Source organism: Sturnira hondurensis, unplaced genomic scaffold (assembly GCF_014824575.4).
Source record: "Sturnira hondurensis isolate 20B ecotype Veracruz unplaced genomic scaffold, ASM1482457v3 Scaffold0006571, whole genome shotgun sequence".
NCBI lineage: Eukaryota > Metazoa > Chordata > Mammalia > Chiroptera > Phyllostomidae > Sturnira > Sturnira hondurensis.
In genome coordinates, this window is record NW_028079202.1 from 5,310,082 (window position 1) to 5,326,890 (window position 16,809).

The window sequence follows — 16,809 nt, forward strand, 5'->3', positions numbered from 1 at the left end:
TTCTTTTTTGTTTGTTTGTTTCTGCAATTCCTGATGCTGTGCTTTGCTAGCTGTCTTTGTAGGGTGAACTTCTATAGTAGGAGTTCTATGGGATTCAGTGGTGTGGTCTCTTGGATCTCCTTGTCTGGATGCTCTAGGTTGCCCTTCCAACCTGGAAGGTTGCCCTTCCATTTTTTGTAGGCTTTCTAGTTGTACTTTGGTTTTACCTATTGGTGGTTCCTTTGTTAGTGGGTTTCTACTCCAGCTTCTAAACCTTCTACTCCAGAGGGTTTACTGGTGTTCACAACTCCCACCTTCTCTTGCATGTGAGCATGCATGTGGCAGGGTGAAGGTGAAATAGGACAAGACAGAAGGTGAGTCTCCCATTGGATTTAGAGTATCAACAAGTAGATAAGAGAAAGGAGAAGTACAGTAGTAACTGATATTTCACCCAATTAGCCACTTTTTATAAAAGGTGAAAAAGGGAAGACTCTTATTAGATGGGAGAAAGAATGTGAGCTGAATCCAGAATATAGAACACTTGTACACATTTACATGGTGAGATACAGTGACAGTAAAGGATAGAAACTAGGCATAGTGCGTGAGAGAATAAAGCTCAGTAATAAAAGCTTAGGAAGACAGTGAAATGGGCCAAGACCAAGGAGGGCTACTGTGTAGAATTCACAATAATATGGAACAATGATTATTTAGAATAATGCAGAAATAGCAATAATATAGCAAGAAATATATAATTTAAGTAAAAATAATAGAAAATAAAAGACCAAGAGTAGTGTGTTATTGAAATACAAGTGAAATGAGAGAAGAAAAATTAAAATACGATGTGAAAAAGATGGCAAAAGAACCAAGCAATAAAATTAAATAAACAAAATGAGGAAAACTAAACAAAGAGAAATATAAAATAAAAATAAAGAAATAATAACACAGAAGAAGTAAAAGTAACAAAAATAATAATAATAAAAATAAAATACAAGTTCTGTAGGACAGCAAAGTGAAATTTGTCTCAGTTTTCCAGTTGGCATTAGCTTTTTGATGTCTCCCTTTCTGTTTTTGATTCTTTGGTCCTTTGACAGTTCCAGGTCTTACTGTCTCACACTTGGGGGGGAAATAACCGTCATGCTGACTTTAAACTGTCTAGCCAGTCCTGGTCTTCCTTGTCTGCTTTAGGCAGAGTGGGACTACTCTTTGCTTTTTCCCTTTCTTGTGGTCTTTCAGTGATGGGGCCTAGGTCTGGGCTACAATATTCAGATTTGCCCAGCCTCCAGCCTAATCCTTCTGAAAACTGCATGGCTCAAACTATCCATCTGTGCCACGCCGGTGTCTTTAATCCACCATGTTGTGCCACCCATGTGGTGCACTGGTTAGCAGCAACCTGCACGCTTCTTCCTCCCTCTTATCTGACCTGGCTACTTAGAGAGAAGTCCTTGCATCACGGTGGCTCACTTTTTCTGTCATTTGTTTGTTTGCTTGTTTTTTTTTGTTTGTTTTTGAGCAACTTCCCCTTAATTTCAGGCTGTCCTTTTTAACAAGCACCAGGATTTTCACACAGCCCAACTCTCTGACCAGTCCTGAGACTCTCTGGATCATGGTCAGTCATGGCCCAAATCTTCTCCCATTTCCAGGATTCTCCTGCTCTCCAATTTCTCAGGTACTATTGAGATAGTGACCACAGTCCAAGCTGGGGAATGCCTCCTGCTATGTCTCCCACTGCATCTTTATTCCCCAGGTGACTTCAAGCATCCAGATTTTTCCTAGGCAGGACTGCTTTTCCTTGTCTGGGAGAGCAGGGACCTGTGAGGTTAGAATCCCTGACCCAGCTCTCCTCCAAAGCTCCTATCACAGCAGAGACTGGTACTGCAGCAGCTGGGCCATGGTTCCAGGTACAAGGCCATGTAACTTTGCTGTCCACCTACAAAATTTCCTTACTGTCAGTTTTTTATTGTCCTCTGAAATCTTTGACTTCCAAACTTCATATAAGCTGGGATTCTGCTGCCTGTTCACTCTGTTCTTCAGAAGATTATCTAGGTGTCCCAGTTGGGTGCACTAAGCAAGTGGGTTAATCTCCCACCTACCTTGCCACCAACTTCCAACCACTCTGAAAATTTTAAATTACAACACTATTATCTTCTTAAACTATCACTTTGAACATTCAGCCTAGTAAACATTTATACATGGCACACATGTTTAAAGCCAAAATAACAGAGTGTCTAAACTACTCTGATTAATGTAATTGATGTCATTATATATCAACTTTCAGGTACATGTACTTTTAGGTATTGGGGGGTCAATTATAATAGCACAAAACAACAAAGACAATTTCCATAGCATTTAATATAATAATTGTAGAGCTCCAAGTAATAATAAATAGAAAAATATTTTGTTTTTGTCTATAAGACACCTGAAAATTGGCTTTGCTGGAATGGCTAACTAATAAAAATAATCCTCAATAAAATTCACAATTAAATATATTTCTTTTAAGAATGACCATAGAGCATTAATTTTAAATTTTGAAATATAGTAGAACTGAATAGACAAAATAAAATATGCCTGTAATTAAAATAGTAATTTACTGTGTTTGAAAAGTTATTTTATGGTGTATGATTGTTTATCATGATCAAGGAAATGTACAAGTTGAATTGAAATTGTCTTTTAGGTTCAGAATTAAAAAATGCATTCTTTGGTTTTATTTCAATTTATATTTATGTCTGCATAATTTTAAAAGTGTGTACCAATGTAGCTGTAGTTCTTTCACATCTCTAGAATAAAGATAATAATTATTTTTGCATCTCAAGTATTTAAAAAAGCAAGTATAAAATTGCTGCAAAGTACAAAATATTACTTAATAAGATTCAAAAATATTGAATTCTAAGACTCTTGTTGAGCATTTCATTTAAAAACATTTCACATTAATGTGTCTCCAGCTAATTTTTCTCACTATACAGAATATACTAGCTATCTCTGTTGTTGGTGAATGACACCTTCTCATTTTTCTTGTGTTTTATAATTTGTTACTGAAAAAAGGCAAATCTTTTAGAAAAGAGAGTCAGCAACAACTTTTAAAACATGAAATCTCTCTCCATCACTTTGAAATATTTAAACTTTGCAAAATCAAAGTTGTCTCTCCTTTCATTTAAGTTTTGTTAGTCTAATTTGCCAGCTCAGATACTTATCATTTTACCTTTTCATTTTCCTTTACTTAACTGGTCACCTACTTCTGCATCTTTTAATATGCTTTTAAATTCTTTCTGTGATTTGGAAGAATCCTGAGAAGAAACCTGGTGGAAGCACTCTTCAGAGTGCCAGCACTGTAGATGCATCTCACCACCTTTGCATGTCAATTCTACAGTACAATATAGAAACTTGGAGTATGGCAGTATGTGTCCATGAAACAGAGATGGAACTGAGCTGGTACTTAAGAAAATTAGACATGGAAGCATCACTTTTTTTATTTTAATAGAATATACATATCTAGTCTATAAACTTATTCTTGAGCTTCTTTGTGTTTTTGATACATTCTTTCATGAGATTTATCATTAAATTTCACAAAAATACTTATTAAGTCTGCTTAATACATGCTTTGACAACAACACCTGTAACAATGGGTGCAATTAATTAACTATAGAATATCTTCTCATTATTTATAGATCTATCCTGTACTGTATTTACCATATTTACAGAGGGGCTATATGACATAGGATTATCAGCACAGACTCTGATATTACCATCAGCTTATTTATAATGTATTAACTATCAACATAGACTAACTTATGTTGGGGTAACAAACATTCCCAATCTTAATGACTTAAACCAAGAGTAGTTTATTTTTTTTACTAATGATACTGTACATTGGGGTTGACCTAGGTTAAGTGAATGTTAATTGACACTCTGCTTATTCCAGTCACTTATGGGAAAAGCTGAGTGGCAGCCACATTTAACACTCTCTGTATCTTTTCCAGAAATCAAACAGAACTTTGGAAAACTCTGAACTGGTAATTAAATTCTTAAGTGCTTATGGAGTATGCAACTTGTTACTAATTTGGCACAAAACTAAAGGTATAACTTATGTATTCTATAATTATCCTTTAAAGCTCCAATAATATTTGTGTGGACATTAGCAAAATTCCTCTGGAACATTCCTAAGAGAGACCTCCAGGAATATGTTTCCATTAAGAATTAATGTACATTAAGTATATGATACTGTAATGTAATGAAGTAAACCAATTTCTCCTTGTGAATTAAAAATAAAATTAGGAAAAAATTTAGAAGACAGGCAGGGGTAATCAAACACAAATGTTGTATGTTGATAGAGAGAAGCAATGAAAGAGACAAGTAAAGACAGCGTTGTGTTAAGAAATGGAGAAAAAAATAAGTGACTTTAACAACAAAATTTACATTTAATGAGGACATAAATTTAAATCAAAACAAGCATATTTTGGGGACTTCAAATATACTGAGAAAATGAAGAGAGAGAATATTAGACATACAGTTTGAGAGCTAAATGCCAAGAGAAATGGCAACAGAATCCAGGACCTGCATCTGCAAATTGACATAAAGATCCTTGCTTCCTTCAAGAGGGCAGGGTTGGGATTATAAGACAGAAACCTGTACTTGAACAAGAATTAAATAAAAATTATATTAAAAAAAAAAAAAAAAAGAGGGCATCCTGAGAGTGTTAATGACCTGCTACAAAACACCTGACTGTAATTTAGAAGAAAACATCTCTACTACAAAAAGTGAGTTGCCTCATATGCTTTTCTGTTTATAATTTGTACCGCTAGACCCTCAAACTATAAAAGTATTTTCTGAACAAAGAGAGGGTTCTAAGTGTGATGACAGAGTAATTCATTTTGGTGGTCTTTGTTATGGAAATACCTCTAAGGCTTGGTGAACTTCAGTGCTCCTGCTTTTTCATTCATTGATGACAAGAATCATGTGTTCTCATTGGCATCATTACCAGGTTGGAAGCCAGTTAAAATAAATGATATAAAGATCTTTTAGGTCAATCAACACCAGTCTGCTTTCATTTACATCAGACATCACTGGCCTAGAAATACAAGTACAGAAGACCACACAGGATCTTTTATTTCTTTAAATTTTATTTTACTCATTTACTTTACTTTTTCACATATAGTTTAGCTTTGTTTACCTTCTGCTATTAATAGGACAGTGTGAAGAAAAGGTTTTCTGACTTCCTTAGAATCATGAAAGAACTTTATTTTGGAATTATCTGAATAATAAACAAAAAATATCCTAGTTCACCCATATCATTTATTAAACAACATTACAAGTAAAAAACTGTTTTTCTGCTATTATCTGAGCACTCTTTTTAGAGAAATAAATAAATACTCTGACAGTTGACTGACAGGGAATATGTTTTGTTTCCTTTTTTACTTCAGCTTCATTATGTGCCATGGAGATGGAGTCTTGAAATCCCAGTTGGTGTTCATTTTAGTTCAGCTACTCATTGACTTGTGCAACATGCAAATCCTTCCAAAATGGAAAACAAAATGAACCTAGATTTGATTCAGCACCAAACAATTTACATGTTAGGCAAGGAGTCTTGGTATTTTGATATAAAAGCAATTTGAAAGTCCACTGCAAAATTTCTAAAATTTTCATAATTCTGATTTGGTGATATAACCTATTAATCTGCCACCACTTATTAATAGCAGTCACAGCCTAGAGTCCCCACACAGAGGCACCTTGTATCTCATGAAGTCATCTCTTCCCATTCCTCCTGCAGACATGACATTTAGAAAACCATTATAGGACTTGTAGCAATAGATAATTGCTACAGGGTTCTAAGCTGCCTGGCTCTGACTCTGAGCTTGTCAACCTCTTATCAGCATGTTCCAGGAGAGCTCTAATTAGTTAATTATGTTTGACAGTCTCTCACTAATAGTATGTTCTTTTAAATTTGAAAAGTTTAAACAGCTTGACATTTTAAAGGTTATCACTTTCTTTCCCAGAATAATTATTGCCAGTCAATAATGTATTTTTTTAAACTTGTGAATTGAAAAAGAAATGGTAGAAGTTCATCTTCTAGAGATTTATTTCAGCATTATTTTAAGAAATAATGTCTAATACTATAAACAGTTGGTGATAGAACTACAAGTCTGGGGGTTTTTTTGCACATATAATTATTCTTCTCTGCTTATTGTTCTGCAACCATATAATGCAAGACAATGCTTAGATAAAATAGAGGTGAAATGTTTGAAAGCTGAAATAAAAGTTAAACTAATGGCAAATTTGTAAGTCTCACCTCCTTTTTTCATGTTGGAAAAGACTAATTTACATTTAAGGTGAGTTTCAGGATGGAGGTGAATCAGACTGCGAGAACTTGGAATCCCACCTGCCTTTGCACCCAGGCCTATGATTATAAGAATAACACTCTACTAATCTCTTAAATAAGTGTAGCAAAGGCAGGAAAATAAATGCAAGGAACACTGCTGAAAACATACACTCTTAAAAATGTGGACAGATTTTGAAATTATTAAAAGAGTGAGGAAATGTCATAATTAGTTAAAGGGATTTTACTATGCTTAATCACATACATCATTGAATTGAAATAAAAGCCTTGCAATGGACCAGCATATAGGAATCGTTCTCTCTCTAAGTGCTAAAAAATGGACATTCAGCTTATTTTTTAATGCATCTGATAAGGAGATTACCTTTTTAAAGACTAAAATCCTACTTACAGAATATTTTTATTGAAAGCTTTTGGTTTTATTGAACCAAAAGCTGCTTTTCTGAAACTCATATTTATGGTTATGGCAACAAAGTGACCCTGTAAAAATATCCACTTTCTAAATCTCAGAGCCTGTTAATATATTTGGTTACATATCAAAAGGTCTTTGCAGATGTGAACAGAGTTAAGGATTTTGAGATGGGCAGATTATCATGAATTATCAGGGTATGTCCAAGAGGTTAATATGAGGCTTTAAAACCAGAAAATTTTCTGCAGTTGAGGGTAAAAGACTTAAGGCAGAAGTAAAGGTCAGGAAGATCTGAACCATGAGAGTGACTCAACCTGCCTTTGCTGGCTTTGAGGATGAGGCAAACAGGCCCAGGGGTGCAGGAGGCCTCTAGAAGCTCAGGACAGTCTCCAGTTAAAAGGCAGTCAGGAGAGAAGGACTATAGTCCCAAACTACATGGAAGGGAACACTGGCAATAAGCCCAAGTTGCCTGGGCATGGATTCTCTTCTAGATCCATTAAAAGAAAATAGCTAAGCCCACCCTGATTTCTGAAATGCAAAACAGTGATAAATTTATAATCATAAATGTATGGTCATTGATACTGGCAAAATTAAATAAAACAATTAGTTCTCTGTCCTTGCATAGAAAATCTTTACCTCTCACTCCAAATCCTTGGAAGTGCTTCAAGTTTAAAAAAAACATATTCTGATGTGTATTCTCTTTTCTGAGCTACAACCCTTAATTCTTTGCACTATTCTTGCCCTTCTTAGAGGCACTAATTAATCTCTCTGCATACACCCTGTTTTGTCAATGCCAGTCATGAACCATGGTGAGTATATTAAACACAGTGACTCAGCAGTGAACTGACTGAATGGAATTGTGTTGCTTATGATGGAAACTCATAACAGCATGAGATTTTTTGACAGATATTTCATAAGGTTAGCAACTTAGATGAGTTCAATTTAGGTCTTTTGATCTCTCTCACATAAAAGTCTAAACCAATTGCATCCCATGCTGAAAATGATCAGGAACAATGACCCATGGACAGAGATGCAGACATAGGGCAGAGGTCAGAGAGGTGTGCCCAGGATCAGGGGCCCTAGACCGTGTGCAGGCCACAGAGGTGAAGGATCACCTGCACAAAATTATTCTGGGTCCTTTAACCTGGTGTCTGTGTCAAAAAAAAGGGGGGGGGAGAGGGGATTTGAGACACAGGCACATGGAGGGGCAAAGGTCACATAAAGATGGAAGCAGATATTGGAGGAATAATGTCTATAAGCCAACGAATGCCAAGGATTGCTGGCAGCTATCACAAGCTAGGAGAGAGGCATGGAACTGATTCTTCCCCAGAGCCTCTAGAAGGATGCCCCTCCCTTCTCTCTATATATTTCTTTATCTGGCCAATTATTTCATAAGAAGGAATCAGCTCTTTCTAAAAGATATTAAACTGAACCAATGAAATTATTCCAAACAAAAATACCAAATAGAAAATATATTAAAGAGCCACAAAACCCAATATACTAGAAAAACACAGATAAATATATGCAATATTTAGATATTATTTAGATATTGGATATGATGACAATAGGAATTGTAAAATTCTATCCAGAAGTTCAAATGGCCAATTGTTGACATACACACAGGAGTACTATTCCATATGAGATTTTGGTCTAATTTGGTTGCCCAATAAAAGGGTCTTCTGTTTCATGAGAGATAAAAGTAACATCACACCTGAGGAAGGTAACAGTTTACAATGCTCAGTATAGGCCTCATATGCCTTGAGCATGACACGGACAAATTTAAACTGTTTCAATAGATGGTATTAAGCCTGGCATAAAACAATTGATGTTTTATTTATTTAAGCATTCAATCTCTTCTCTATATTTTCATGGGTTAACAAGAGAGATTTTTGTCAGATTCTCTGAAGACGTAGGCCATAGGACAGTTTTTAAAATGTCTTCAGAAACATGAATGACTTTTTGAAAAACTCAGAAAAAAAACAAAATTCATTTACATTTTCCATGGTTTCTCCTGTGAATTATTACTCTTGCAATTGGAGTTTTAAAAACATCAAGATAATTGAAACCAGGCAATAAATGGTTTAAGATGAGTTAGGAATAAAGATGTGAGGGTTATTTAGCCATAATATGATAACAGCATTCCAATCCATGAAGGAGTCCTATTTTATAATAACAGTAATGTCTATGTTGAAGATACAATAACTAAAAATTAGTTTAATTTGAGGTAAATGTAATTGAATTATGTGAAAGGAATTAGTAATGAATACCAATATTTAAGTAGGAATAAACAATTTAAAGGCCAAAAATTTCTCAAGTTTTAAATTAAACATTCTTATTTTACAGTTAATCAATTTAATTTTTCTAGCTAAAAACTCCATAATTATGTTCAAATGATAAAGTATAGCAATATTATTTTAAGAATCCTGGCAGAAAATGCTAATATTTTTTGTACTATCACCAACCTATTTTAAATTCAAGCCTCCCGTCGAAATTGTTTTCTAATTACTATTACTGTGTCTGTTTTGGGTAAATAGAACTAAATAATAACTTTGCACTTTCTCTTACTAAAAACCTATCAGCATGTTATGATCTTTGTACTAAAATCATTTCAACTTACTTTGAAATAAAGGCAAAATGGTATTCTGAAGAAAAGGGTACATTGAACAGTACTTGACTTGCCTTCAGAACACTATTAATCCTATTAACTTTATTTCATTTGCCTCCACATTTCTGTTGCTGTTATTAAAGTTCTTTCCTGGACACAATATATATCCTTGCCATTACTATTTCAATATAATCAGACACCGAATTCGTGCAATGGAAGAGTCTCTGAACTTTAATATACAACAAAATCAGGCCAAACTCCAAAGTAAAATGTGACAGATTTCTGTCCTAAGTGAACATAGAGACACTTAAACATTTTAGCAATTACAGAAAATCATCATGAGGCATACTGTGAATTACTGAATGAAAAAAAGTTAAAGAAATAATGTCCAAGATTAAAAATGAAGTAGAAAAGGAAATCCTCGGTATCACTTCTTCAGTAGGTATTGTACAGAAGCATCTGTTTTAAAATTTCTGAGGTGCTTTTAGGAAACTAAGATAGGAATGAATGAATTTTCAAAGCAACAGTTTTACTTGGGGAAAGGGGCAGAAATACTGGTCAGGTTTCTGAAAATATCACACTCATCTAACGACTTACTTTAGTCTCAGAACTGTTTCAAAGGATAGTCATTGTTGTGGTAATTTAATTTTATAATAATAGACATGATAGTTTTGTTTCCTTCCTGAAATATATTTCTCTCAAGGTTAACATATCCACAGATTAAATGGAGAGATAAACTTTATGCAAGAAGTGAAAAGGCCAATAATAATGAAATTAAATAGCTTTCTTCACACTTATTCTAGGTTTTGGACAGTTGCTTAATCCATGCCTGAATGTAATGAAACCTCTATCAGTGGTGTTCAAACTTTTGAACACCAGTTCCAGGGGTGGCACTTCTGGGCCACACTGGAAGAACAGTTTTCTTGGGCCATACATTAAATACACAAACAATAACAAATGTTGATGGGCACAAAAGGTTCTAAGTAAATTTGCAACTTTGTGTTGGGTCATATTCATAGCCATTCTGGGCCTCATGTAGCCCATAGGCTGCAGGTTTGACAGCCCTGCCAGACGTACACATATAATATTTGAACTTAAAAAAACAGCTTATATATGTAGCAAATGGAACACCTTTGTCTGTCTTTATTACCTGCAGTACAAAATGTATGTATAATTGACTTGGTTTTAATTGTGTTAGAAGTGACTTACAAAAATACCATAAATTTCAATTGCCTTAGATATGTACATCAGCAGTTAAGTATCACTTTTAACCAAGCCAAGATAAGTCAGCAAGTAAGTTGATAGTGACCCTGAAAAGCACATTTTAATGTCTTCAAAATCAAGGTCTGCCATGTTTTAGTTTTGTCAGTGACATTAGGGCTCACAAGTCAGAGAAAATAAGAACTAATGTATGCAAATTCCAGAAATCTATAACCTTATCCAGTCAACTGTTTTCATTCAGGAAAAAATGGGTTACAGATAATTATCTCAGTCTTGCCAGACCTAATATAAAGTTATTTTACACCACCAGATTCTAGAAAAAGACAATGAGAAAATAGTGACTATGATAGTATTCAATTATGGAATGTTACTTCAACTGTTTAAAATTTTTAACTTGTAGAAATAATAAAGTTCCAAGGCTGAACCCACCATTTCCTCTCATAATTTTGTCTGAATTTACCAGAAAAACAAAATGAATTAAAACATATATAGATGGAGAGACAGAAATATATGATAGGTAGATAGGTAGATTAAAATTATCCTAAAAGATTAACAATAGAATTACCAAATGACCCAGCAACCCCTCTTCTGGGTATCTACCTGAAAAACTTGAAAACACTTGTTTACAAAGACATGTGCGTCTTTATATTCATTACGGTATTATTCATTGGCCAAGACATGGAAATAAACAAGTGTCCCTCAACAACCTGGACAAAACTTGAGACTATCATACTAAGCAAAACACATAAGACAGAAAAAGTCAAGAACCATATGAATTCACTCATACATGGGATATAAAACTGAAAGCAATAAGTGAATAAACAAAACAAACTAACAAAAACTCATTGACACAGATAACAGTATGGTGATTGCTGAAAGGAATAGGGGGTAGATGTAGTAAAAGCTTGAGAGAGCCAAATGTATAAATGAAGGTTTGAATTTTGGTGGCAGGCACACAATAAAATATACAAAGTAAGGTATCATAAAATTGTACACTAGAACTATATGTAATTTTATCAATCATAGTCACCCTAATACATTTATTAAAAATTAAACACCACAATTTTCCACACTAGTTATTCAGACTCTCCAATCATCAGAAAGCTATAGTTCAGCAAAAATAGATACTCTTGCTACTTGCAGAAACTCTGCTCTGAACCCACTAGAAAATGTCAGTGGTGTCGGCAGCTTCTTTTTATGAGATACAATCATCTCTACTTTATCCTGGAACACAAACTCTATATATGGATACTATTTTAAAAATTGTTGTGTAATCTGGGAATAATAATAGACATCATTGTTATTATGCGGCAAAGGCAGACACTTTACAAAAAAACCCTGAGAAATTAAAATTATTTCTGCTTGTAATCACAAAAATCCAAGCACAAAAAAGCACTGGAGCAGATGGGTTCACAGGAGTTTTTTAAAAAATTTAAGGAAGAGCCCTGGCTGGCATAGCTCAGTAGATTAAGCGCGGGCCTGCGAACCAAAGAATCACAGTTCGATTCCCAGTCAGGGTACGTGCCTGGGTTGCAGGCCAGTTCCCAGCAGGGGACACATGAGAGGCAATCATACATTGATATTTCTCTCCCTCTCTCCTTCCTTTCCCCTCTAAAGATAAATAAATAAAAATCTTCAAAAAATTTAAGGAAGAGTCAACCCTTATACTTCTCGAACTATTCTAAAAAACCTAAGAAGAGAGAAGATTCCCAAACTCTTTTCACAAAGTCAACATCATCCTAATTCCAAAACCAGATAAAGACACAACAAAGAAAGAAAACTACAAGCCAATAATATCATTGATGAACAAAGATGGTAAAATCCTCGAGAGAATATTGGCAAACTGAATCAAGCAACACATTAAAAAGATTACACACCATGATCAAGAGGGATTCATCTAAAGGATATAAGGATGGTACAACACTAGCAAATCAATAAATATAATACACCACATAAACAAAAGGAAAGACAAAAATCACATAATTATATCAAGAGAAGTAGAAAAAGCATTAGATAAGGAGTAGAGGCAGCATTCCTCAACATAATAAAGGCCACATTTAAGAAACCTACAGCCAACATCATATTTAAGGGGAAAAAATAAAAGGTTTTCCACTAGATCAGGAACAAGACAAGGACATCCATGTTCACCATTTCTATTCAACATAGTATTCAAAGTCCTAGCCACATTGGTCAGGCAAGAAAGAGAAATAAATGCAACCATATTAGAAAGGAGAAGGTAAAACAGTTGCTTCTTGCAGATGATATGGTAGTATACATAGAAAACCTATAGACTCCCCCAGAAACTAGTCAACCTGATAAGTGAGTTTGGGAAAATAGTGGGATACAAAGTCAATACTCAGAAATCAAAGGCATTTTTGTACACCAACAATGAAACATCAGAGGCAGAAATCAGAAAAAATTCTATTTGATATAGCAACAAGAAAAATAAAGTACCTAGGAATATAACTTGCCAAGGATGTAAAAGACCTATACTCAGAAAACTAGACAACACTGAAGAAAGAAACTGAGGAAGACACAATTAAGCGGAAGGATATACCGTATTCATAGATTGGAAGAATCAACATCATCAAAATCTTCATACTACCTAAAAGCAATTTATAGATTCAACACAATCCCTATTAAGATACCAATGACTTATTTTACAGGTATAGAACAAACATTTCAAAAATTTATATGGAACCATAAATAACCCCAAATAGCCCCGGCAATTTTGAGAAAAAAAGAACAAAGTAGGAGGGATAACAATATCTGATATCAAACTACCTTACAAGGCCACTATAATCAAAACAATATGGTACTGGCATAAGAACAGACACATACACCAGTGAAACAGAATAGAGAGCTCAGAAATAAACCCAACTCTCTATGGTCAATTAATATTTGATAAAGGGGGAAGAAGAATAAAATGGAATAAAATGTCCTCTTTAATAAATGTTATTGGGAGATCTGGACAGCTACATGCAAAATAATAAAACTACCACCAACATACACCATACACACACAAAATTAAGGTGGGTAAAAGACTTAAATATAAGTGACACCATAAAACTCTTAGAGTTGAACACAGGCAGGAAAATCTCAGGTATCCCACGCAACAATATTTACACTGATATGTCCCATAGAGCAAAGTACATAAAAGAAAGAATAAATAAACAGGACTTCATCAAAACCAAAAGCTTCTGTACGGCTAAAGAAAATATCAGCAAAAGGAAAAGGGAATTAACTCTGTGAGAAAATATATTTGCCAGTAATGTCTCAGACAAGGGTTTGATCTCCAAAATACATAAAGAACTCACATGACTCCACTCCAGGAAGATGAACAATCTAATTAAAACAGGGACAAAAGACTGGAACAGACACTTCTCCAAAGAGGAAATACAGAGGCCCAGAGAGGTATGAAAGGATGCTCATCTTCAACAGCCATCAGGGAGATGCAAATTAAAACCACAATGAGATACCACTTCACACTGGTGGGAATGGCCACCATAAACAAATCAGCAAACAAGTGTTGGAGAGGTTGTGGAGAAAAGGGGACCCTAGTGTAGTGTTGCTGGGAATGCAGACTAGTGCAGCCATTGTGGAAAACCATATGAAATTTCCTCAGAAAACTAAAAATGGAACTGCCTTTTGTCCCAGCAATGTCATTGCTGGGATTATGCCCTAAGGATCCTGAAACACCAATTCAAAACAATCTATGTACCCCAATGATCATAGCAGCACAATTTGTAATAACCAAGTGCTGGAAGCAACCTAACTGTCCATCAATAAATGTGTGGCTCAAAAAACTGTGGGACATTTTCACAGTGGAACACTACACAAGAAAAATGAAGAAGAAGCTCCTAGCCTTAGCAACACCATGGGTGGAACTGGAAAGTATTATGCTAAGTGAATGATCTCACCTATAAGTGGAACTTAATCAACAAAACAAAGAAGCAAACCAAATACAACCAGAGACATTTAAGTAGGAACAAACTGAAAGTAAAGAGAGAGGATGGAAGAGTAGGATAATAGGGGATTATAGGGGAAGGGTCATCAAGGAACATGTATAATGGATATATGGACAAAGCCAAAGCAGGCAGATTCAAGGGCGGGAGGTGGGATGGGTGTGGTGGAGTGGTGTTTTGGTGTGAAAATGGACACAACTATACTTGAACAATAATTTTTTAAAAGAAAATAAAATTATTTCTGCTTTACAAATAATAACACTAAAGATGAAAGTCAAATACCTTTCCAAGGATATATTTATTATAAATTCCAATCCAAAATCTAGCACAATCAGACATACTTCAGAGGCCCTTCCTTTTTTCTGCACCTATTTATATTCTTTTTGTATGGTCACAATCCTACATCCCCCAACCCAAGTCTTCCTTGAACACCAAGAGGTTATTCACTGCTACCTGTGCATCCATGCCTACTCATGTAGCTCAGAATGACAGCTAAGCAACCCCTGTTGCTTTGCAAAGTGCAGAACTCTTTATAGAGTCACCCACCTGGAAAGGACCTCAGGAAAAAATGGACACCTGCAATTCCTAGTGAATCCTCGTGATTTGGTTTGGAGCTTACTTTTTGAAACAGCAGTGCATTTTCTCTTCCCAGGTGGATGAAAACAGATCTCAGTGCCAAGTCATTAGAATGGCAACATGTTGGAGCCAAGTACTAACATGCCTTGGTTCAAGAGATGGAAAGTCACCTGTAAAGATGGAAATGCCAGTGGAACCTTGCTGTTTGAAACTCTGGATTTCATCCTGCCACCAACTTATCAAACATACAAGCACCTGCATCTGCCTCTTCAGGATGTCTACAAAATTGGTGGTATTGGTACTGCCCCTGTGGGTCAAGTGGAGACTGGAATTCTCAATCCTGGGATGGTGGTCACCTTTGCTCTAGTCAACTAAAGTAATGTCTGTTGAAATACACCATGAAGCTTTGAGTGAAGCTCTTCCTGGTGACAGTGTGGGCTTCAATGTCAAGAACATGTCTGTCAAGAACATGTCCATCAGGAATGTGGCTGGTGACAGCAAAAATGACCCACTAATGGAAGCAGCTGTTTTCACAGCTCAGGTAATTATCCTAAACCTTCCAGGCCAGATCAGTGCTGGATATGCACCCTTTGTGGATTGTCACACAGCTCATATAACATGCAGATTTGCTGAGTTGAGGAGACTGATTGTCATTCTAGGAAAATGCTGGAACATGGCACAAAGTTTCTAAAATCTGCTGATACTGCCATTGTTGATATGGTTTCTAGGAAGCCCATGTGTGCTGAGAACAACTCTGACTATTCTCTTCTAGACCAGTTTGCTGCTCATGACAGGAAACAGACAATTGTTGTTGGTGTCATCAAAGCAGTAGATAAGAAAGGTAGATGGATCTGGCAAAGTCTCCAACTCCACCCAGAAGATCTGGAAAGTGGAACAAATATTATCCCCAACCCCTGCCACCCCAAACTTAATCAGTAGTAGAAGAACAATCTCAGAAACATTTGTCTCTACTAATATAAAATGAAAAAGACTTCAAAAAGAGGGCCATAAAAAAAGACCTCGAAGGTCACTTCATAATACACAAGGGAAGAATCCATCAAAAAGTTATAAACATTATAAACATAAATGCACCCAGAATAAGAACACCCAAATACATAAAGAAAATCTTGGGGGACTTCAAAAAAGGTATTGACAGCAACACAATTATACCAGGGGGTGTGAACATCTGACTGTCAAAAATGGACAGATCTTCCAAGCAAAATATCAAAAAATATAATGAGGCAATGAACAATATCCTAGATGAAATGGACTTAAATGATGTATATAGAGCCTTTCATGACAAAGAGCAAAATATTATTTTGAAACATTTAAAAACATAGATCACATGATAGGACACAGAACAAACCTCAACAAATTCAACAAAATTGAAATCATGCCAGACATTTTCTCTGACCAAAAGGGACTGAAACTAAAAACCATCACAAAAAAACCCTCAAAACTCTCAAAATAATGGAGATTGAAAAGCACGCTATTAAATAATGAATGAGTCAAGAATGAGATTAGAGAAGAAGTCAAAAGTTTCTGGAAACAAATGAAAATGAGCTCACAACAAACCAAGACTTATGGGACACAGCGAAGACAGTCCTGAGAGGGAAGTTCATAGAGATACAGGCCTACCTAAAAAAGACAGAAACACTTCAAACAAACAACCTAACCCTACGCCTACAAGAACTCAAGGAACAACATCAAAGAAAGCCAAGAGCAAGTA

General features: G+C 35.4%; 1 protein-coding gene across 1 annotated transcript; it reads left to right on the plus strand.

Annotated features, from left to right (window-relative positions):
- The first annotated feature begins 315 nt into the window (after window positions 1-315).
- LOC118989895 (elongation factor 1-alpha 1-like) lies at window positions 316-16,065 on the plus strand. Its single transcript, XM_037050240.1, is given in 7 exon segments — window positions 316-353; window positions 1,510-1,645; window positions 3,257-3,370; window positions 15,192-15,451; window positions 15,453-15,721; window positions 15,724-15,917; window positions 15,919-16,065. Coding segments are annotated over 7 exon segments (1,158 nt in total).
- Window positions 16,066-16,809: the final 744 nt, after the last annotated feature.